General features: G+C 41.9%; 1 protein-coding gene across 1 annotated transcript; it reads right to left on the reverse strand.

Annotated features, from left to right (window-relative positions):
* Positions 1-2,532: 2,532 nt before the first annotated feature.
* LOC111948643 (macrophage colony-stimulating factor 1 receptor 2-like) lies at positions 2,533-21,490 on the reverse strand. Its single transcript, XM_023962531.1, has 22 exons — positions 21,369-21,490; positions 15,903-16,169; positions 13,972-14,262; positions 13,739-13,875; positions 13,501-13,663; positions 12,979-13,348; positions 11,871-11,986; positions 11,656-11,764; positions 11,251-11,426; positions 11,013-11,119; positions 9,157-9,283; positions 8,773-8,877; positions 8,584-8,694; positions 7,878-8,040; positions 7,596-7,669; positions 7,403-7,491; positions 7,206-7,328; positions 3,752-3,863; positions 3,574-3,673; positions 3,379-3,505; positions 3,227-3,311; positions 2,533-3,154 (listed from the first exon to the last, which is right to left on the reverse strand). Exons 1-22 carry the CDS (start codon positions 21,424-21,426, stop codon positions 3,093-3,095), a joined length of 3,072 nt encoding a protein of 1,023 aa, XP_023818299.1. The 5' UTR covers positions 21,427-21,490; the 3' UTR covers positions 2,533-3,092.
* Between the last annotated feature and the right edge of the window lie 924 nt (positions 21,491-22,414).

The raw sequence follows: 22,414 nt of genomic DNA on the forward strand, positions 1-22,414 counted from the left end.
TTGTCTGGGCCTTTTTCTTCATCTCAATAACTGAAATGGAGCAGCACTAGTGAACAGTACCACATATTTATTGCATTGTAATGAAGAATATGTTTGGTTATACGTCTCATTCCTATTGTTTTTGATAGGTCTGATGTTACATATGTAAAGTTGTGTTGATCAGTTTCAACAAAAGGGGTTACTTAATGTGGCTGTTAGCAGGTAGCTTCTTTCTGATGCTTTTCTTTTCCCTCAGACTTTGGATTGTAAAGATATGTGTTCTGTCTTTGGACCTGCTTTCTCTGGATCTTCTGTTATACATATGCTTTAGTTCTTCCAACGTTTGTTGAATTTCCAAAGCTACAGTCATGGCACGACTGTAAGAGTACGATAAGAGAACACCAATCAGCCAACCAGAACCGAGAAGGTAACTCAACACAAACAGGCAAATAACTGAATTGCCTTTATAGCCATTATAATATTTACAACAATATTGCTCTTTTTTAGATAGAGAGAAGATGAGGAGAATAGTTGTGGCAAAAAAAATAAAACAATATATACACGCTGTGTATGCTGGCAGTGGAATATTTACAGTGAATCCAGATCAGACGTTCACATCTTGTCCACACGTGTCAAATGAAGCTATCATTGATATTTCCAAAAAATTTGAACTCAATTATTGGTGGAATATCTGAATTTTAATTACTCTGATCCAGATCTCAGCCCATCAATCCTCCCAGTGATTATTTCCAGGATTAAATGAATAAACTCCAGGCTGGATTCTGAAACATTAATAAATATAAAAAGTGCCAAACGAGCCGGTCTCTTGAATGGCTCTTTGAAATGAACTCATTCAAAAGATTAGCTCCCTAAAAGAGCCATAAATCCCATCACTGACTTATACACACCTATAGTGTTCTCTAGTGGTTCTTAGTGGGAAATAACTGCTGAAGGGCGGTGTTTTTAATGGTACAATAATAAATCATTGAGCCGATATTTTATTTGATAAAAATCAAACATCAGTTGTTCCTTAGTACAAGTCACACCACTGGCTAAACTATGCAAAAACCCACAGCTTGCACTCTGAAAAATACTGTACTCTCTCTTGGTATTGACAAATACTTGTTGCATAATCAGTTTTTGGCAAAAACGATATTCTACAGGCAAAAATCCAATCAATACAAAACTTAGAAATAAATTAAAAAATTCCAATTGCTATTTGGGGTTCATTAAACAGATATTTTAAGATGACCACCTTTTGGTGGTATTTATGAAATGAAGGCTGATGGATCAAACATTTGTGGGAGCTGGATACCAGCTACAGCTACGGTTCTCAAGCCACTCATTTAATGTTCAAGTGAAAGTCAAACTTAAGAACATGTTAAAAATCTTCAAAAGAAGCAAAATTAAATATCTGGTGGGCATAACTGCAACCTGGACAATTTCATTTTTCATTCCAGCGTGGCATCTGCTATTTCACTTTGTAACCTCTGGGCTGCAGGTGCAATGAAAACAAATGTGGTGGTAAATAAGTCGCCTGGTACTTAGAGAAATCGATCAACTCGGCTGTCCAAAAGCTCTCATAAGATGTTCTGGTCTAGAGTGGCTGCTTCTGTCTTTAAATATACAAAATTAAATATACAATGTAGAATCACTGAATATTGTTTAGACTGTTTCAGACAACAAGAAGACATACTGTGGTGCTGACAGCACTTCTCTTCATTTTCAGGCTCCCACTGCATTTTCCGATTGACACCAAATCTCTCCGTTTGATATCTTGTTTTCAGTAACTGTTGTAAGTTCAGCTGCTCAACCCCTTCAAAATTCCAGCGAGCTGCTCAACATGGAGCCCTGATGTCTTAAGGACTCTTTGGGGGGGTCACATGACTTATGAGATGCTTCAAACAACAGCTTGATACAGCGTTACCAAACTTCCGTTACATAACCAAAAGAACTGGACTGAGTGACCCCTCCCCCTTTGCGTACCCACTCGTCCTAAAAAGCCAAAATCCCATAGACTTCTATAGAGAAATAAACAGCTGTTAGTCATTCTATTGTCATCTCAACTTGCTGCTCTGATGACAATTATTACAATTATTGGCTTTTTGTGTACAAAATGCAGGATAAGCGGGGTACCGGGGTAGAGGGTGGACTACTAGCAACTGCAGAGTATGTGAACAGGTATTCTGACTCTGAATGTACACACTAGCCGCGTTGACCTGCGATTAAGGAGCCACTTTCAATAAATAGTCCATGCCACTGTGTTCAGGACTCTCTTTACACCAATTTTTTATGCCCGTGTTATTGTTGATTGTTTCAGCAATAATAATAACTTTCAAAAATAAAGAAGTCAAATTTATTTTTACAGGAAATGCATTTTATGCAGTTTTATTTGAATTATTACAATGTTAACTTTGAAAAAGGCAAAAAAAATACAAAAATACAAAATGACAACTCAAAGAGTATAAATGCAAAAAAATACAAAATAGAGGAAAAAAGAAACTATTTAAGGCATTATGACACTTCTCATCTGCATATCATCTCTCCCTCCCATTAACCTCTCTTGTTATTTCTGGCTTTACATGTAAGACTTTACTGTAAGGCCACTTGTCCAAATGGCGTCACATTAAGGCACCGCGTTAAAAAAACAATGTTTATCTGGGTTTGTTTGTGTGTGTGTTCATGTCTGCTTGTTTGTATGAATCTAGGTATGTATTTGTGATAAAGTGAATGTGTAGAGACGGATCTGGATTTTTCTGCTTAGACAACCAAGCAAAAAAATTAATACTCGAAACAAAAAAAACAAAACAGATGAACTACACATTAAACACAATTGTTAAAAAAAAAAATCAGAAATTTCCAAACATAAAATGGTTAAAAAAATAAAGCAAATATAATCATTGAAACTGCGCTAAGTTAATCATTTGTTGCCTTGACTCAAAAAAGTAACATTTGAATAGAGACAGAAATCTACGTGAAAATACTTTCTTTTGTTCCAACGCTGATAGATTTGCGGAGCTTTGGGTTTCAATTCTTGATGTGCAAATAAAGTGCTGCATCAGGTTCTTCTCCATCAATTGATCTTCAGGAAACACTTTCATTAGATGAGACAGTCAGGTTTGTTTGTAGATTTTCTCTATCTCCTCAGCTCTAGTTTCTCGGTTGTCATGGTGACCTGAGAGTGGAAGCACAGGTAATGGAGTTGGTAAAAGTTTGAAGGCTGTTCAAACTCTTTTTAAATTCTCACCTGACTCTTCTGCTGCTTTTGGTTTCAGTGTTTGCTCTAGGACCTCCTCTTCCTCTGTGCAATTATCTATGTTCCTGTATGTTGGCTGAGAGGAAGAGGAGGGTCATTGTCAGAGCATGAACGGGTCAAAGCACATTCAGATGATTCCTCACCTCTGGGCTGTGGCAGCCTGATGAGCCACATGTGCTGAGGAGGAGCCTGTTGATGAGCTCGCCGATCTGCTTGAAGTTTGGCCTGTGGGTGGGCTCCAGACTCCAGCATAGCGTCATTAGGCGATACCTTTATAGACAGATAAGTCTCATCCAAACTGTAACTTAATTACTATTTTCAGAAGGGCGCCCACTCACATTTCAGCTGGTGCAAAGGCTGGAGCCTCCATGTGGTGTCCATCTTTGATCCTCCTGTAGAAGTTGGCATCCACTGCAACGTTGGGGTATGGACTCTTACCTGGACAGGTGAGCAGAGAGAGTGAAGGTGATCTCACTGGTGTCACAGAGCACAAGCTAACGGTATTTCCATGTTTACCCAGAGAGAAGATCTCCCATAGCAGGACACCATAGGACCAGACGTCACTCTGCAGGGTGTAGATGCACTGGAATATACTCTCAGGAGCCATCCACTTCACTGGGAGCCGGGCCTTTCAAAAAAAAAAAAATCCAGATGCAAAGACTGTCAAAATGATTAGAGTTAGAAACTGTGCCAGGTGATAGTTGTCCTGCTTTTACACAGTATGGCACATCGGCCTGACAGAAATTGGTAGCACACTGACAGACTAACAAGCAGTCCAGGGAAATCTGGGGAAAGAGATCAGGACGGCCAAACAGGAACACAAACAAAAGCTAAAGAACCATCTGGCTGACAACAACCCTAACAGGGGCAGTAAAAGCTACAGAATCCAACCAACTTTAAGTGCAATACAATGCAGACAATCCTTGCTGACAGGTAAAAGACCCAAAAGACTTTCAAAATCACTGTGTGACATAAGTCTTTGGCTCCTCAAAAAAGTGCAGGATGCAGATGTGGTAAGTATGACACGCCTACTAATCGTAAGGCTGCACACGAGACACACCTGTTAATCAGGAGATTGTGCTTTTAAAACCCTCCTCTCCCCCTCTTTCTGATGGTTGGTTTGGCGCATCTGCGTTGTGGCGGCAGTAGCCTGCAAATGTGACGTGGATTGTTTCATCTAGATTAGCCTCCCTTCAGTGACCGGTGTGTTGTCAAGCTGGCCTACCTGTTCCTAACAATCAAGCTCCTGCATTTCATGAATTACTTTCCTCCAGAAACGTGTTTTTGCTGAACACCTTCCTTGCCTTCCCATAAATGGGCAATTAACCCTTGTGCTATCTTAGATGACCCCACCCTTACTTTGACGTGTTCTCCCTACCATGACAAAGGTGGATAAAGGTGGAAAGATTTCATGTAATCCATGGACACCAGTGAAGATCACAAATCATTGAAGAAAAAAGGTTCAGTGCACTGTCTAGTGGGTCTAGATGACCCAACTCCCAATGTTAAAGTGCCTAGGATAGCACAAGGGTTACACCTGCTGCTTTATCTTTGCTGTTCTTGTTCCTGGTTCCTGTACGGGGGTCCCCATCCATGCCGCGGTGGGACAGGTTGGAACTGATACACCCCTTTTCAGTGTTTACTTGTGTGGGTTTTACTATGTCTTAATTTTATTACTTCTGTTTCAGGAGGTGAGAGGCAGAGGTGGTGGATTTCTGTCTGGTGGTGGGTTCTTGTGTGCTGTGTGGTTCTCCCGTCACGTCTGCAGTGCGTCACAATATATGGTGTTGTTTGCTTCTGTAAGCTCCCCCTCCCAAATATTTCCACTGACCTAATTAAGAATTACTTTCATGCTATTTTTAACAGACCACAGCCTCTGCCTTGGTTCAAAGTAGGACCTTTACCTGCCTATCTCCTGTCTTTTCCTGGGGCAGAGCAGCTCTAGGTGGCGCTGTTGAACCTCTGTAACTCGTGTTGCCACGCAGAGCTGCTCAGTTACAAGCCTGGACTGACCAATTATCAGGGATGTTTCCAAGTATTTCTAACATCTCAGTCATCCAGCTTTTTTTTTTTTGGCAAAACACACTTGATCCAGGTAATTATCAGCAGGAGGAACTGTGTTCAAAAAACACACCTGGATGTTGGCTCTTGAGCCCTTAAGTCTGAAGTTTGACACCCCTGTGTTAAAGAAATTGATGGAATGTATTTGTCTCCCCCGGATTAGTCCTCCTAGCCCTAACCCAGAACCTTATAAAATCAGTATCCTCCTCCAGAAACAGCCAATGAAAAGTGATCACCCTAACATGTCTGGAACTGTTGTGCTATTGGAACTCATTAGAGGCCTTAGTGAGGCGGAAATTCAGCATTAGTTGAAAGTACAATGGGTGCACATGGGATTTTTTCGAGCCCCATGAGGAACAGTAACCTGGGCTACCACTTCTTGCAATAGAATGAAACCACCCCAACGACCAGTGTTGGCTGGTTGAATAACTGTAAACAAAGAGGCAGCCAACTCAGTACTATTCAGAACAGACCTCATCTACCTCCAGGTGCTTGGAGGTGCTATTTTCCCCCCGCCTCTCTAATCTTTGGGTTTTCACAAAAAAGGGAAATTTCCTTCCATCAATTTTTCTTCCGCTCATATGGACCAAGCTGTGGGGGCAGCAGTCTAAGCAAAGTTGCCCAGACTTCCCTATCTTCCTGACTTCTTACAGCTCCTCGGGAGACCCCAAGGTATTCTCAGGCCAGCCGAGAGATATAGTTCTCCAGCGTGTCCTGGGTCTTCCCCAGGGTCTCCACCCAGTGGGACATGCCTGGAACACATTACCCCTGAGGTGTTGAGGAGGCAGTTGCACCACATGCCCGAACCACCTCAACTGGCTCCTCTCCTCACCCTATCTCTTAAGTTGCTTTAACACCGAATGTGATTCGCACGTCGGGGAAGCCAGTTTCAATGTTAAGTCAATGTACAATTGCAATCAGAGGTCCTGCAGCGCAATGAGCACCAGCGTCAGGCGACAACGCGTTTTGCATGTGTGAGCTAAAACTCTGATGTGTGGCGTGTATTTGGACGCGTCATGCAAGTTCAAATAACTATGGTAAAGAACTTGTGACACGTCAACCAATCAGGAACTCAGTTTTGTCCCGTGACATGTTGAAGATGTAATCACCAGGTAGAGTTCAAAAACTAATGTGAACTGAACTTTTTTTTTTTCTTATTTGTATCAAGACAATAATAATAAGGTCCCCTAATTGGATTCTTATTTTCCTCTCCTGGACTAATGCAGCGCAGCTAATCGTCAAACTGGGTCTCAGAGAGACAGAAGTACAGCTGAAAGTGGCCATAATTCAGAAGCAGCTCCTGTGGTAGATGGTGAACATCATCATACTGGGAGAGTCTGAATAATCTCATGGACCCAGACATGGAGATTTGATTACTGATGCTGTTGCAGAGCTCTTCAAAATAAATAAACCTAATATCTCAATGTCATTTGTCTTCCATCCATTCTCTGTACATGAGATATACAGATAGACAATTAATTCTGCAATACTGCATGTTGCAATGGGACTAAAGATTTTGGACAGTAGCTCCTCTAGTACCTGGACAAAAGTGTCCAGCAGCAAATTTATGGTATGATCGCAGCACCAGGGGTGCCATCCTGCAGAGGAAACTCATTTCAGCCACTTGGCTTCAGAAACTTATTCTTGTGGTCATTCTCCAGAGCTTGTGACCATTGGTGAGTTATTAAAAGGAATATTGTCTTTGGTAATTAAGATGTGTATAAAAACACGAATTTTCAAAAAGCTGTAATGTTTGCAAGGATGTCTTAAAAATGAACTGAAAATCTAAATAAAGGTTTTGACTCAAATGATGGTAGAAAGGAAATCCTATCTCCCCGGATACTGTTCAAGACCTTAACAAACAAAAGAAAGTCTGGATATCCAACCCAGTTGTTGGTAAAGAACTTACGTTTCCCTGAACAATGTAGCTGTCATCGTTCCGAATGTCCCGAGCCAAACCAAAGTCACATATCTTTGCAACGTGCTGATCAGTCAGCAGGACGTTCCTCGCTGCCACGTCTCTGTGGATACACTGACAGACAAGCCGCATATGAGCTGGCTACACCAATAGTAAGTGTGTTTATTTGTGTGTATGTGTGTGTTTACATTTCTGGTAGAAAGGAAATCCAGACCCCGAGCCACCTGGTATGAAAACCTCATGAGGTCACATAGTGAAAGACCTTCTGTATGCAGACCTGGCAGATGGATAGAACACGGGGTGCAGGTGAGTTAGAATCTGTTAAGATTGGTTCAGGTGACTATGGAGCGTTAGTGATTTTACATGAATCCATAATCTTACCCATCTGAGTTTTTCCTGGACTTAGAATTGGCTGCATCTCCTGATATTCGGAGCAGCAGGAAATCCCGCTGTCACTGAAACACACCAGAGGAGAAATCAGCAGGTGTGTAGTCCATCTGAGCTGTCCATGAAACTCTTGGGACCCGTATATTCATATCAGCAATGTTCTTTCTAAAATAAAGTGTTATGTCTTTCCTGCATCTATGTTCCTTTAGGCTTTTTCTGAAAAGTTTCTGGAACAATCAAGCTTTTCCAACCAAAGAGTAGAGGAGACCCGCAGACCTGCGTAGCCGGGACTTTTGCACTGCCATGTTCTTGTAGCACGGTTCACCCCCTCCATCTTCTGCTGTCAGCATGGTCGATGCCACGAAGTCCTGTGCATGAACTCGCAGGAAGTTGAGCAGGTCGCCATGACTACAGTACTCTGTGATCATCCACATAGGTCCTGATAATTTTGAAATGAAGGAGGTGAGAAAACAGATATCCCATTTTCTGTTAAAAACACACTTCTTACACAGAATTAATGCCCCTCACTGAACCTGTTCTGCAGTGTCTTCTGGTGTTTTCTCCCTCCTGAGTGAAATTTAGAGGTGACAGTCTTTATGAGGCTGCATCTAAACTATGGACTGTGCAGCACGTTGGGTGACCATTGAGTTTTTGTGAATGCACCATCCAAATAAAATGACTTTGTAATGTTTGTATGACTGCTGTTTGTTTTAGGATGGGAAATATCACTTTTTTTCTTTCGACACCTTTTCTGTCTTCTGATTCCAGGAGTCCAGCCCTCAAGGCCTGGAGTTTGACACCCTTGGATAATACCATTCAGACCCAGTGTAGCCTGGACTATGCTGGGTCTGGTTGGTATAATGTGGTCACATTGGTGCTGGATGTTTATTGTGTCCAACCATAAACTATCTGCATCCTTTTCCAGGTGGTGACGTGATCACGTGCCCCCAGCGGGTCTGGGTTATGGTTAGCTCTACTTCACCTCCTTGAGTGCATGCTCCCAGCAGGTTGACAATGTTGTTGTGGTAACCAAGGTGACTGAGGATCTTCAGCTCCGACATGAGAGCATCACGTTCTTCTGAATGAGCACTGGCTGTTGAAGAACATACGGTACATAAGACCATAGCCTCAAGTGTGAACTCAAGAACTGGACATTGGTAGGAGAACTAACGTTTGAGCATTTTGACGGCCACTCGGGTAGCCTTGTTGTCGGTACCAAGACCATAAGCAGTTGCCTCGACGACCTTCCCAAAGGCCCCTGAACCTAAGACAGCCCCTGAAGGACAAACATAGAAACTTGTCAGAAGTGAGAGGAACAGGATGTTACAATGGTAACCAGTCACGTGGCTCCAGCAAATAGATCAGGTCTGTTTGTCTACAGTTGCTCTACATTGTCTGAAGGTGCATACACACTGGCTGCATCGACTTGCGTTCAAGCAGCCACTTTCAATTAAAAGTTTATGCAAATTTATGCACGTCTACCGCATATAGCCTGCTCTTGAAAGCACCACACACGGCCGGTGTGTATGCACCTTTAGGGATAGAAGATTCCTACCAAGTCGCAGTTTGTCTCGAGGAAACTCCCATTTGTGGTTGTATGGCAGCTGGCTGGGGTCGACAAAGACGTAGTTATTTCCATCAGTGCTCTCGATGATCTTCCAGCGTATTTCGTATTTGGGTTTCTGGGAGAAGAACCAAAAAGAACCATGACAGTTTCTGATTTAAAACTCCAACATGAGAAAACTCCAATACCCTGACTTTAATTACAGAAATGTAGTGAAGCATGGGATGAGTGAGACTCAAGAGTGATAAATTCATACAGTAGTCTTTATTAAAAACATCATGTATAGCTTTATATATACAACTTTATTCATTCATCTTCTTCCTTTTGTCCCTTTCGGGGTCACAGGTCTGCCGGAGCCTATCCCAGCCTCTTATGGGCGAAGGCAGGGGATACCCTGGACAGGTTGCCAGTCTGTTGCAGGGTCACACATATCACACATCCATGCACTCTCACATTCACACCTATGGACAATTTGGAGTGAGCACTTAACCCAGAAGCATGTTTTTGGATGGTGGGAGGAAGCCGGAGTCCCCGGAGAAAACCCATGCAAGCAAGGGGAGAACATGCAAATTCCACACAGAAAGGTCCCCCATTGATGCTCTATTTCAGGTTTCAGGTCCCCCAGCCGGGACTTGAACCAGGGGCCTTCTTGCTGTGAGGCAAGAGCACTATCCAACTTTTTTTTCCAACAATAATTAAAAACGTTCTTATGTCCATTCTAAATTATAAATAATCTGCTTTGATCCAGCTGAGTAAGTGCAAACATGAGGGCATGCAGGTCATTCCTCGTGGTTCCCGTGGTACCAGTCCAGGCAAATGCAGAGACTTCTTTTAATAAGGGCATCCACTCTAAAGCTAAATCAAAGATGCAAATTGTAATATATTGGTTGAGCTTTCCTAGTGACATTTGACAGTTAGAAACACTGCGGTTGCTAGGCAGCGTGTGGACTGTTGTAGGTCTCTCTCCGTTTTGATTTCCGATTAAAAGTGAGTCTTTTTTCCCCAAAGTGTCTGGATTATTCAAACTTTCCCTGTGCAAGACAAAACACAAATCATGAACTGAACCTTTATACTGAATCAGTCTTGGCTAAAGGTAAATATTGACCAGAGAGTTATCTTGCAAAGAGTTAAGGTAGTCGAAAGAATATTGACCCTGGAGAAACACTGGTACTGCTGCATTCGTACAACAAAAAAGAAAATGTGCAATTTGTGGTGTGGATTTTACAGAATAGGTTGGATGAGGGTTTAAAACAAAGCAAAAGTTTATATGTATTTAAAAAAAACCATACAAGATGTCACTGATGGAACTTTACAAGGCTAGAAATGATCAAAAAGAACAAATGAACAAATGTCTCTTTTGCATATTGTTATCTAAGTGAAAAAAGGGCCTGGTGTTAGGGTTAAAGCATTTTTTAAACCATCTTAAACTGAGAAACGAATAAAGGCAGGCCAGCTCTAACAAAGATCCATGTATCTGTTTGGATTTTCAGAGATGTGCTTTCAGATCACAATGTAGAACAACTGATGTCACATCACTTCAGTAATGTTTCAATAGATTAAGATAAATTAAATATGTTTTTTTTTTATTCAAATAATCAAACGCAAGCAACAGCCACAGTCCATTAACACTGTCTGAGCCAGTTTGCTTTCTCATTCTGAAAGAGCTGCACACTCTGTTGATTCTCTGCAGCAACTTTCCCATCTGTCTTTGCAGACTTATTTTCAGTGGGCCTTAAAACATTGGTCTGCAACAATCCCACAACTTTAAGCAATCTTAAAATGACTCTGAGAAATTGTGTCTGCTTTACCATTTAAGATGTAAAATTTCAGCGCTGAGCAAAACATACCTTTCTCCACTTGTGGAGGACGACCAATAGGAGCAGGAGAAGAGTGGCAGCAGCACTTACAGCTCCAATCAAAACTGGCGTGTAGATGCTATGAAATTTGGCTGGACCTGGAAGCGGCAGGACTTAATTGATAAGTCAAATCCGTACAAAAGTCTTTCATTTTGTAAGAGAGAACCAGAGTCAGAGAGACCTGGATCCCCCCATCACTTCATTTTAGATTTCAGAGGAAATCACTCACGATGATAAAAGACTTGGCTGGATCTGCCCAGCAGGTTGAAGGCAGTGCATTCCACTGTGAGGACACGATCCTCCTCTGGGATTGGGAGGAGGGTGCTCACCTCCTTCTCCTCCTCCTCCTCCTCTTGTGAAGTCAATATGCCTGGAATTCCCGGACTGGAGGAGTCGTTCATACACCTGTTACAAACATTGTACTTGATCTGTTTGTGTCCACTGGGTTTTCCTTTTGTCACTGAAAATGAGGATTGTTCAAGAAAGGCTCCAAAAACTAGACACTTGGCTCTCCACATTATTCATCACAACTCTTCTCCTCTTCAGGACAGTCCTGACATATTTCTAACAAGGAAGATACCAGCCCGGAAAGGCGTAGGTTGTGGGAGGTGCTGCGCCCTCCTCTAATACTTACGAGTCCTGAATGCCCCGGCAGATGAACCAGCGGACTGTGGGTCGAGGATACCCAGAACTTGAGCAGTTTAAACTCTGGTTTTGTTGAGTCATGGCAACTGTGGGAAAGCCTGTGGGGGTTCAAAAACACTTTAGGAAGACCTCAGTGCAGGTGATTCACGGGCGCTTGGTATGTTACATGATCTGCTGTGTGATGATAAGGAGAAAAATGCTCACTGTAAATTAGGAGGTTCACATCCTGTGAGCCGTTGAAAAAAGGGTTTGAAAAATGAAACAAGTATCGACCTTGATCTTCCTGACGAACCCGGCGCAGCAACAGGGTTGCCTGTGATCTGAAACGGCACAAAAAACTTAACCCCAAACTTAGCCTCTTGAGACCCGAGCTCTTGACTTTTTTTATTTTATTTTATAGTCACAGGGCCCCAAGAGATCAGAGTTAACTACAGTGGTAGTAAACCCATAATGTGATGTCGTTGTATGTGGATGTCAGGTCTCAAGAGGTTAAGAGAGCTCAACAGAGAAAATACCACATAGAAAGCCATTTTTACCAAGAAGTGTGCCAATGTAAAAGTCCTATCACCATAAAATACTCTAGTTAACAATAAGGCCTGGACAAAAATTGTTGACGCACCGTTTTGCTATGCTCTGTTGGCATTACATACCAGATTGATAAATGTCAGATGAACAGACATTATTCAAATGCAACTTCACTGTGTAGCTTTTGAGTGGAAGAAAGCTGTGGTTGCCAACCAGATTTCAAAGGTTTAGTTTGTCTCAAGTTTCCTCAAAAATAGATGGTATTCCACTAAAATTTAGTGTGTGAAATAAAGGAGGAGGGAGGAGGCATGCAATTACCGAACACTCATATTTAATTAAATTACAAACATTTATTTCAAGTAATATTTTTTCTGTTTAAATTTATTTACAATAAAAAGGGTTAAGAATAAAGGTGTGCCCTCTTTACTCTGATTTTCACTCCAAAAACATTGAGTTTTCATCTTTCCCGCTATCATCTATCCCATTTTTTATCCATTTACAGGACGCGGAAATGTCTCACTCTACAGATATCATGTAAATGTCAACAGCTCAACTCAGTAGATTAAGGATGATGTCAAGGTAACAAAATATAAAGAAATTAATTGGGTTTTTATAAAAAATTAAGCTTATAAGAATATTGATTTTATAAAATGACAAATAAAAACAATTTTCTGAATAAGTCAACGGTTTGCAGACCGTGGATGGGACCCATTCTTGAAACCACAGTTAAACTATATGAGACCCTGATCACATGTTGAGGTTAGCATCTATTAGTTAGCAGGCTGACCTGTAGTCACTGGTGGTGTAGCTCTCCTCAAACACCGTGTTGTCTTTGCTGCTCATGTGAGCCGGTGTAACCCATTTCTGATGATTGACTGGAGGATAGGCCTCCATCACGATAGTGAGCCAGACGTCTCCACCTTCATGCACCTCCACTTTGTAACTGTTGTTCAAGACAGTCTCATTCCCTTCATTGGTAATGTTGGCAATCAGTTTCTCCTTGACGGCTGATGAACCGTTGCTGATGTTGGCTGCAGGCCAGGCCTGTGCTTTTGCCGCCATGCTGCTAACATTAGCATACTGGTCCTCCTGGACTTGAAGGGTGCTGGTGTCAGATGGGGCCAGCAGGTACAGGTAGAGGTGCAGGGAGGGGGAATCTATGAAAAGAGGATAGAAATGATCACTGAAATGCGATTGTCTCGCTAGCCTCGATTGTGTTGTCATCAAAACGGTTTCATGCTGAATTGTTCAGCCTCTGTTTGTCACGGTATATTTCTTAATGTTTATATGCTGTATAAAATTTGACTACCCAATACTAGAAGCTGCACAGATGCGGTGGTAACTCCCCTTTCATTGTAAGCAGTGCAGAGGAACTCCCCGCTGTGTGTCCGACTGACAGCTGAGACTGTCAGGGTGCTCCTGATGATCAACTGATTGTTGATGTGTTGTCGGCTGACAGAAATTTTCAGTTCCTAAAAAAAAACCTGGCAGCAAATCAGAGAAATGACCTTGTCACCAAGTCAAACGGTCAACGTTTGAGCTCTCACCTTCACACTCCGGTGTGTCCAGGTGACATTGACAAAGTGGTTTTGATTAACGGCCTGGCAGGTGACCTCAAACGGCTCTCCTTCCAGACGGACAAAATAATTTTGGCTGACAGACAGGGTTGGTGGGGGAGGCAGCGCTGCAGATACCAGAGTGGGCAGGTGTATGTACAGGCGTGCCGTTAGGTGTGAAGGCACATTTATAGAATGGTGTCGCAGAGGTTTATGGAACTTACCGCGGATCTCCAGCTGAAGAGGACTGGACCTGAACTGTTTTCTATCACGCCACCCTGAGCAGCTGTATTGTCCTCTGAAGGATACTTGCACGTCTTGAATCAGAGCTCCTCTTTTGGGGTTCAAGGTGACATTCATTCCTGGGGGCAGTGGCCTTCCATCCATCCGTTGGAGGGTGAGGTTTGTGACGGATGGGTCTGTCAGCAGGCATTTGAACAGAAAGCTCTTGCCCTCCATTAAAGTGATGATCTTCTGACGAGGTGTGACAAACACTGTGGAGGGATTGCTCGGGTCTAAAGCAAAGGCAAGCTGCATGTTAATTCAAAGACCAAAAGACGGTATCAGAAGCTGTGCTTATATGTGCAAAATATTGGATCAAAGATCGGATTATAGTGTTAGAGTATTAAAGTTTATCAGATTTTAACAAACGTTTACATACGGCGCACTTTCAGTTGCAATAAATCATTTGGTTATGCACAGAACTGTCTAAAATATCGGAAACAACTGTAGAAAAAGAAATAGCGAGTTCCGTTGTAAACAAATAAAGTTGCAGCATGGAGTGAGATGATCTTCTAAACGTGATTTTATTATTGTTATTATTATTATTAGGTGCTTGTTCGCTCAAAATCCTTTTTAATCCGTGCGGCCAGTGCTTTATTCTTGGCGGAACTGACCCGGAAGAATGGTTAGGGTTAGTCTAATACGTGCCAACAACAACACTTAGCTTGGATGTAGTTAAAAAATCCATGCGGGCAATACCGCAATGTGTATCTTGGCTGAATGTAAATATGTGGGAATAACATCAGCCTTTATTTTGTCTGGACACGATTGGAAGCATGAATTCACATGATTGTTTACAAGGTTTCCAAGGACTGCGCAGCATTTCTCCATTGAATAACTGCCTCACTTAGCTCACAAACTGTCCCAGAGCCGCTTCTCTGCTTGGAGACACAGTTCTCCTGGGAGACATGGTTCTCCTGAGTCCAGCAGCTCACTCACACAGAGCGGCCGGAGGGACTGCGGTCCAAAGCCTTCTTTGGAGCGCACACCGTGACAAAGCACCTTCCCCTGCCTGCAAACACGAAGCTCCGGCTGCTCTGTTCAGAGACAAGGTTTGCTTGTGTGGAGCAGCCGGTCGGTTCTGGTTTTACCTGGCAGACTCCACATGGTCTACGTATGACCTAAATCAGCACAGTACTGACCCACGATCGGTATAAACTATTTATTTGCACCACGATCAGATCAACAATTGGCATGACCCACCTATCTCAACTGGAAAAATATTTTGATCCGAATTAATCTGATGACGGGCTGCACGGTGGCGCAGTGGTTAGCGCTCTTGCCTCACAGCAAGAAGGCCCCCGGTTCAAGTCCCGGCTGGGGGACGTGAAAAACAGAACATCAGTGGGGGACCTTTCTGTGTGGAGTTTGCATGTTCTCCCTGTGCATGCGTGGGTTCTCTCCGGGGTCTCCGGCTTCCTCCCACCATCCAAAAACATGCTTCATAGGTTAATTGGCAACTCTAAATTGACCATAGGTGTGAATGTGAGTGTGAGAGTGAATGGGTGTGTGAGTGAGGACATTCTACCCGGCAACAAACTGGCGACTTGTTCAGGGTGTCCCCCCTGCCTTCGCCCACAAGTGGCCGGGATAGGCTCCGGCAGCCCCGTGACCCCGAAAGGGATAAAACGGTTAAGAAAATGAATGAATGAATGAATGAATGAATAATCTGATGACGCATTTTAATTCTGATCAGGAGTTTATTCCAAATATTTTTGTCCATGTAAACACAGCTATTATTTTGGAAACAAGGTTTCTTCACCTGTCTAGTCCAGTAAAGATGGTTAACACATCAAACACATAGATTTATTTATGAAAGTCTGCTAATTTGAAATATGTCGCACTGAAACTATAACTTTTCTGTTTACTTTACCTTTGATGTACAGGTGGAACCAGGTGTTTAGGTGCTCCAGGCTCTGGTCTGTGTACCCACAGGTGTATGTACCTGTGTGTCTGGGATTCGCACTTTTGACTGTCTTTGTCTCCTCCCGTTGGCTCCAGTGAATCCCAGTACTGGACCACTTGACAGACCTGTTGCCTTGGCAGTTGACACTGAAAGCGGAGCCAGCCAGCATGACCATTTCCGACTGGTTTGGCATGATGGTTGAGTTTAGGCGAAGTAGTGGAGGACCAGGAGTTTCTAAAACAAAGAAACGTGGTCCATTAAGTCAAAAAAGAAATTAAAAGGACCAACATCATGATCCTATATACAGACGCTCAGCTCATATCTGAGCACTACAAGAGCTTTCAGGACTGAACACAGCAGTCCACTTCACTCAGTAAAAAATCTGTGCAGCTACAAACACCAGGAACATCCTGCTGACAAAGACACAAGCATGATGGGCCGGGAAAGTTCACAGGGTCGACTGTCATGACAGCTCTGTGGTCATAAAAGCTACCTGCCATGTAATGATGTTTGACATGGAGGATGTAGCTTCCTTTGCTCCTCTTCTTCATGACAGAGTCATTAAAAGTCCTGCATAAAGAGTCCAGGAGAAACCTCCAAACAATGATGCTTTAAAAGAGCTGATCCTGCTTCTTGGAGACAGATTTGCACATCTTTCGTGTGAATTATAGCTTTACTTCTCTTGATTCCAGGTAACCCTAATGCAACCAGTCTGAGCTAAGATCAAGAACCAGTTTACATGAGAACCCATCTTGTAAGTGTTGGTGTACCTACTTGTTCCTTATTTACATCCCACATCCAAAACTGAACTTTACTGAACATTTGAGCAACAGTATTATCTCAGAGATTTTATGTCCTTGATAGAAATGTTTTTCATGAACCGCGATCAACAGGTCATGGAGACACCGAGTGACTGCTCACTTCTTTACTCACACCTGATACTGAACAGTTTGTGGTTTGATCCCCAACTGGCACAAACATGAAGAAACCTCCTGCATTCAGCATCATGCAGCAGGTCTCAGAGTCAGCTGGTCATAAATGACAGACTCTACCCGGTCCACAGTTCAGTTGTTAAAGTGAACGCACAAATGCATCCCTGATCAATTCCTGATCAATCAACCTGCAGGTTAACTCACAGTCTGGTCAGATTTCCTTGTGAAACATGGTGTGACAGTTAAAGGTCGCTGTCTCCAGTTTCACAATCGTAACTGAAGAGGAAGTGAAACTTCCAACAAAAAGTGCGTATGTTTAGCTGTGTTAGTATAGGTTTGTGCGTGTGTGTGTTTCTGTTTGTTCTCATGTATGTGTGTCTGTGATCATATCTGTCATTATGTGTGTGCGTATTTGCAGAAGTATATTAATGTTTGTGCCTCTGTGTGTGTTTCTGTTTGTGTTATGGTGGTTATGTGTGTTTGCAAGGGTCTGTGTAATCTTTTATGTGTGCATGTTTGTGGACATGTGTCTGTGTGTCACCTGTGTGTACTGTGCGAGTGTTTTTGATGTGTGTGTGGGTTATTGTTACTTTGTGTTATTATTTGTGTCTGTGTGTGTAATTCTTAGTGTGTGAGTTTTGTTGTCAATGTGTGCGTTTGTGTTAGTGATAATCCAACAGGAATCCATTCAGATTAAAGTGATACTGTTCAGATTTCCTTATTGATAAAGATTTTCTCACAAGTGCCACCGTAGGAAATCTTCCTTTTCTTCCTCAGGTGTGTTTTTACAGGGTAATGGCTCACTTTTTCTTTCATATTTTTAGCACTTTTTACTTATGTCTCCCTCTTTTTCCTTCTATTTTTATTCTATTTGCTTCTCTTTGGACTTCTCCTTTTGAATCATATTTTTATTTACTTCTTTCTCGGTCCTTTCATTTAAATCTGAACATTTCCTTTAGCTTTCTCTCTTGTCTCCTTATGCGTCTTATTTTAAGTACCATCTTCTTTTCCCCTTTGTCTCATTTTGTAATTTTTCTTCTTGCAGGTCACATTTTGTCTCTGTGTTTGTATTTATCTATGCCTGTTTTTCTGTTTTGTTTTTTCCCGTCTCTGTTCTGGACTCTTGGATCAGGAAGGTTGCAGTGGGATGGAATCCGGCCCGCTTTCCTCCTCGTCCATGTTGAGATGTTTATGTTTATGCAGATGTACATGTTTAGATACTGCTGATCTGAGCAGAACTGTCCTCCACAGCCAGATCAGTTCTTCTGCTGGGGGGGGGGGGGTCAGGAGCTAGCGAGCAGTGACGGTTGTCCTTCCTGTCAGCAGATGTGTGAGTTCACACTTCTGTTTCAGAGAAAGTCCAGCAGCTCTGAGGTTTCAGTTCGGGGGGGCGAGTGGTGTGATGAAACCTCAGAAAGTCAGGAAACACATTTGTACCAGAGACCGCAAACACACAAACACACCCTCATACTAACACACACACGGGAGTAACGTGTGTGTGATGGTCCCTTTTCCCACTTCCTTGTCTCACTTCCTCTTTGGTGAGGACCTGGTTGGAGCATTGGAGGAACTGGTTACCTCAGCAACGGGTTTTTGTCTCCTCCAGGCACCCAGGTTAAAAAAAACTGTTGTGGTCATTTTACACAGAGATTGTTTAGTATGGACATGACTCACACTGTGTCATGGGGAAGTGTTAGGATCATCCAAATCCCTTGGATGTTCTGGGTTGCAGCTGCAGTTCTGACTGAAATATCTTCTGTGTGAACCCAGCAGAACTCTCGGTTCTGGTTTATCTAGAACGCTCTGAGTCCAGGTCCACAACTGGTGCCCCTGGATTACAGTGAAATGGGACTTCACTGTTGAGAAAAACTCACTTTGTTTAAGTTTTTGCAGCTATCAAGCTGGTTATTTATAAAATGTGGATTTACAAATATTTGCAATTATTCAAATTATTACAATGTCCTAATTTATTATACTACTTTTGACAGCAGCACATTCAAGTTCCTTTAAGATAAAATATGTTCTTTCTCAAATAAGATCCTCCTGCTGCAGCAGATTCACTTGCAAGTATACTTTAAGAACTTTGCCTTTGTACACCAACAACACATGCAGTGGGGCAAACAAGTTTTCATCAGTTCTGCAAGTTCACACAAACGATGAGAGGGCCTGTGATTGTCATCATAGGTCTACTTCAACTATGAGAGACAAAATGAGAAAACAATCAAGTAAATCACTGTCTGATTTTTACTGAATTTATTTGTAAATGATGGCGGAAAATAAGTATTTGGTCAATGACAACGGTTCAACTCAATGCTTTGATATATATTCTTTGTTGGCAATGACAGCAGTCAAACATTTTCTGTAAGTCTTCACAAGGTTTTCACAAACTGTTGATGGTATTTTGGCCCATTTGCCTAAATTCAGTAAAGATACAAAAACAATTTCAACTTTTGTTCCTGATAGGCTGATTAGTTAAACTAGAACTCCTATAGTTTTTAATTATTATTATTGTTATTTTTCACTTTCCCTCTTTTCTTGTTCTAAATATTTGGGCAAAACTTCAGTGATTGTAAGTAATGTTCAATAGGAATCCATTATTTAAGGTTTTCCTCTGACTGAGTTGGACTTCTAATTAAATCAGGAAGTAATAAATAAAGGATGATTCATTATTGTTAAAAATCATTGATTAATGTTTTGGGTGTTTTTTTTTGGTGGGTCTTTAGATCACTTTTAGGATGGAAAACTACAACTCTATCTGGCAACACTGACAGAGATTAACTGATGATTCAAAACAATTTTTTAAAAGTGGTCAAATGAAACGAGGGGCTGTGAAAAGAAAAAAACGAAGATAAAGCAAGACATTTGTTGTAAACTTCCAAAAGTGCTGGAAGACATAAAATAGGAAAAACAAAAAATGTTTCTTTTGCTTCTTTAGTGAAACCAGACAAAATAAAGAAAAGACAGAAAATCGTCATTATTATAAAGTTAGAGATAGCAAATTACCGGTAATACTTTTAATAAATATGTTTCAGGTAAAAATAATGTGTATAATATATAAATACATTTCTTCAACATTTAATTAAAGTGGTCTAGAAGTGGACCATTAAGGAAGATACAGTATTTGACATTTTACAGTATAGGTAAGGATTTAAAAAAATTATTAATACACCAACCGCAGAGGGCCCCATGTTATTGTTGGCCTTGGGCCCCCAAACTGCTATGTGGTGGGCATGGCCAATTAAAATGTAGAAGGGGTCTCCATGAATAAGTAAATATAAACAAATGTTTTGTATCTCAGATTCAAGATTCAGAAGACACAACCTGATTGTTAAAAGTGGAAACATCATATGTGACAACAGCATGGTGCCACAAAGCTACTTCAGCTAAGATGTATGACCTCTTCAGACTCACTATGGCTAAATTTATAAACTTTGAGCCATTATAGATGACATAATACTTGGTAAAAAGTATAAAGAATATTGCTTTATTGCGCCTCATATCAATTTTTTGGAGGCTTGATTGTTTTGTTCAAAGGTTTTATCATTGCAGTGGAAGGCAAGACTCCTCAATTTGCATTGGTCTTTTATCCCTTGTGCTATCTTAGATGACCCCACCCTCACATTGACGTGTTCTCCCTACCATGACAAAGGTGGATAAAGGTGGAAAGATTTCATGTTATCCATGGACACCAGTGAAGATCACAAATCATTGAAGAAATAAGGTTCAGAGCACTGTCTAGTGGGTCTAGATGACCCAACTCCCAACGTTAAAGTGCCTAGGATAGCACAAGGGTTAAGAAAATGGTAAAGACAGTATGGGATTTTTGGAAAGAGACTCAACTGAGGACAGATTGCCGTAGGTATGTTGCAATGTAACTCAAAAATTGTTTCGCAAAAAATTCCAAAATGGCGGAATATCTAGATCTAGACAGAGGGATGTGGGCGGTCCTCTTTACCAAAGTCTCCTCAAAAGAAAAAAACAAAAGAACAAAGGTTTTGAAAGACCCATGAAATGAAAAAAAAGGGCCTGAAAACACTTTGTGTTACACCTGACCACATGGAGGCGCTATTGAGAAAACGTTGTTATAGATTTGTTAGAAAACAAAGTTTTTTGTTTACCATATTTTATAACATTGGCTTTCGTTGTTTTTAAGTAATATGCATTCAAAGTTTGGTCCCATTCCTTTTCTATAGGCAGCAAATGTCACAAAAATGTTAATAACTGATCATATTTAGTTAATTAAGCAAAACATCAAATCCTACCCAAAGTAATAGCACCCTTTCACCATAGGTGTTTTACAAACCATAAGTGGGTGCATGTTGATAGCTGACATAGTTTTAGAAGAGAAGAAATACAACAGCAGCGGAATAATGAAATATAGCACATCTGTTAGAAAACATACTTTGACTGCTGAAAGCAATCAGACAACAAACTACAATAAAGTTGTTGGATAGCATATTTTGATTGCTTTCATCAATCAGACAACAAGTCTGGTTCTGACCTGCAGCACGGCAGCAGCTGAGGGTGGCGAGCCACACCAGCACAGAAAGGATCCACATCTTTGTTGCTCCTTCTGAAGGCAAAAAGACTCTAACTGAAGGACATACTTCCTCCTAAAAACACAGTCCTCCTCCTCTTCATGCTCCTCCTTCTGCTCCTGACTTGGAGGTGACTCTCAGTAGAACCAGGCTACAATGGTCCAGATCTGTCAGTCAGACCCAGCCCACAAAGTGAGAACAAAACTTTTTTAATTGGGTGGGGCTGGAACGAGGGTCCTGGAGGCCTTTATCCAGAACTCAGGTCCACAGAACCAGTCACTTGGTCAAAGCAGATGTTTGTTAACGCTGGATCAAGTCACAGCGGAAACACACGTTTAACAAATTAACAGGCAGAGATAGAGGAAGGACTCCATTCAGTCTCTGGAACATCATCAGAACCTGGACTGCTTCAGTCCCTGATCTGGTTTCAGCAGAAACACTGCTCAGCTGGTTTGCTCACATCTGCTCCAGATTCTACAGGGGTGAGGCAGAACCGGTTCTAGATCAAAACTACACAGCAGGAACTCAAACATACTTTAAGCCTGGAGTCTGACTTCAGGATGGGTCTTCAGAGAAACTCAAAATTGCCTACATCAGAAAAGGAATGGGGAAGGAGTTTTTGTTGAGTGAGCTACTCTTTTTCAGCAGGAAACAGACTAATCTGACATTTAGCACATTTCTCCAACTGCCTCTTTAGCTGTTCAAGAGAGCTAAGGGATGGAATCAGCTCAGGGGGGCTGCAGGACCCTTCTTTTGTTTAGGTGCATGAAAGACTCCAATGTACTTTGGGACAATCTCAATCTCGCTTCTTACATGGCGGTCCGTACCAGTTAGACATGCCTCCCGTAACACTTCCTGATGAAAGTGTCCGGGTGTCATTTGTGTCAAACCTTTTTACTTGGCTTCTCCACACGTGGAGATGAAGTGGCCCTACCCTGAGTTCCGGGATATCAGAGCTTCGCATCCTATCTTTATGTTTTACTTGTCCTGTAGTGGGGCGGTTGTGGTG

This window comes from Oryzias latipes, chromosome 14, assembly GCF_002234675.1.
Source record: "Oryzias latipes chromosome 14, ASM223467v1".
NCBI lineage: Eukaryota > Metazoa > Chordata > Actinopteri > Beloniformes > Adrianichthyidae > Oryzias > Oryzias latipes.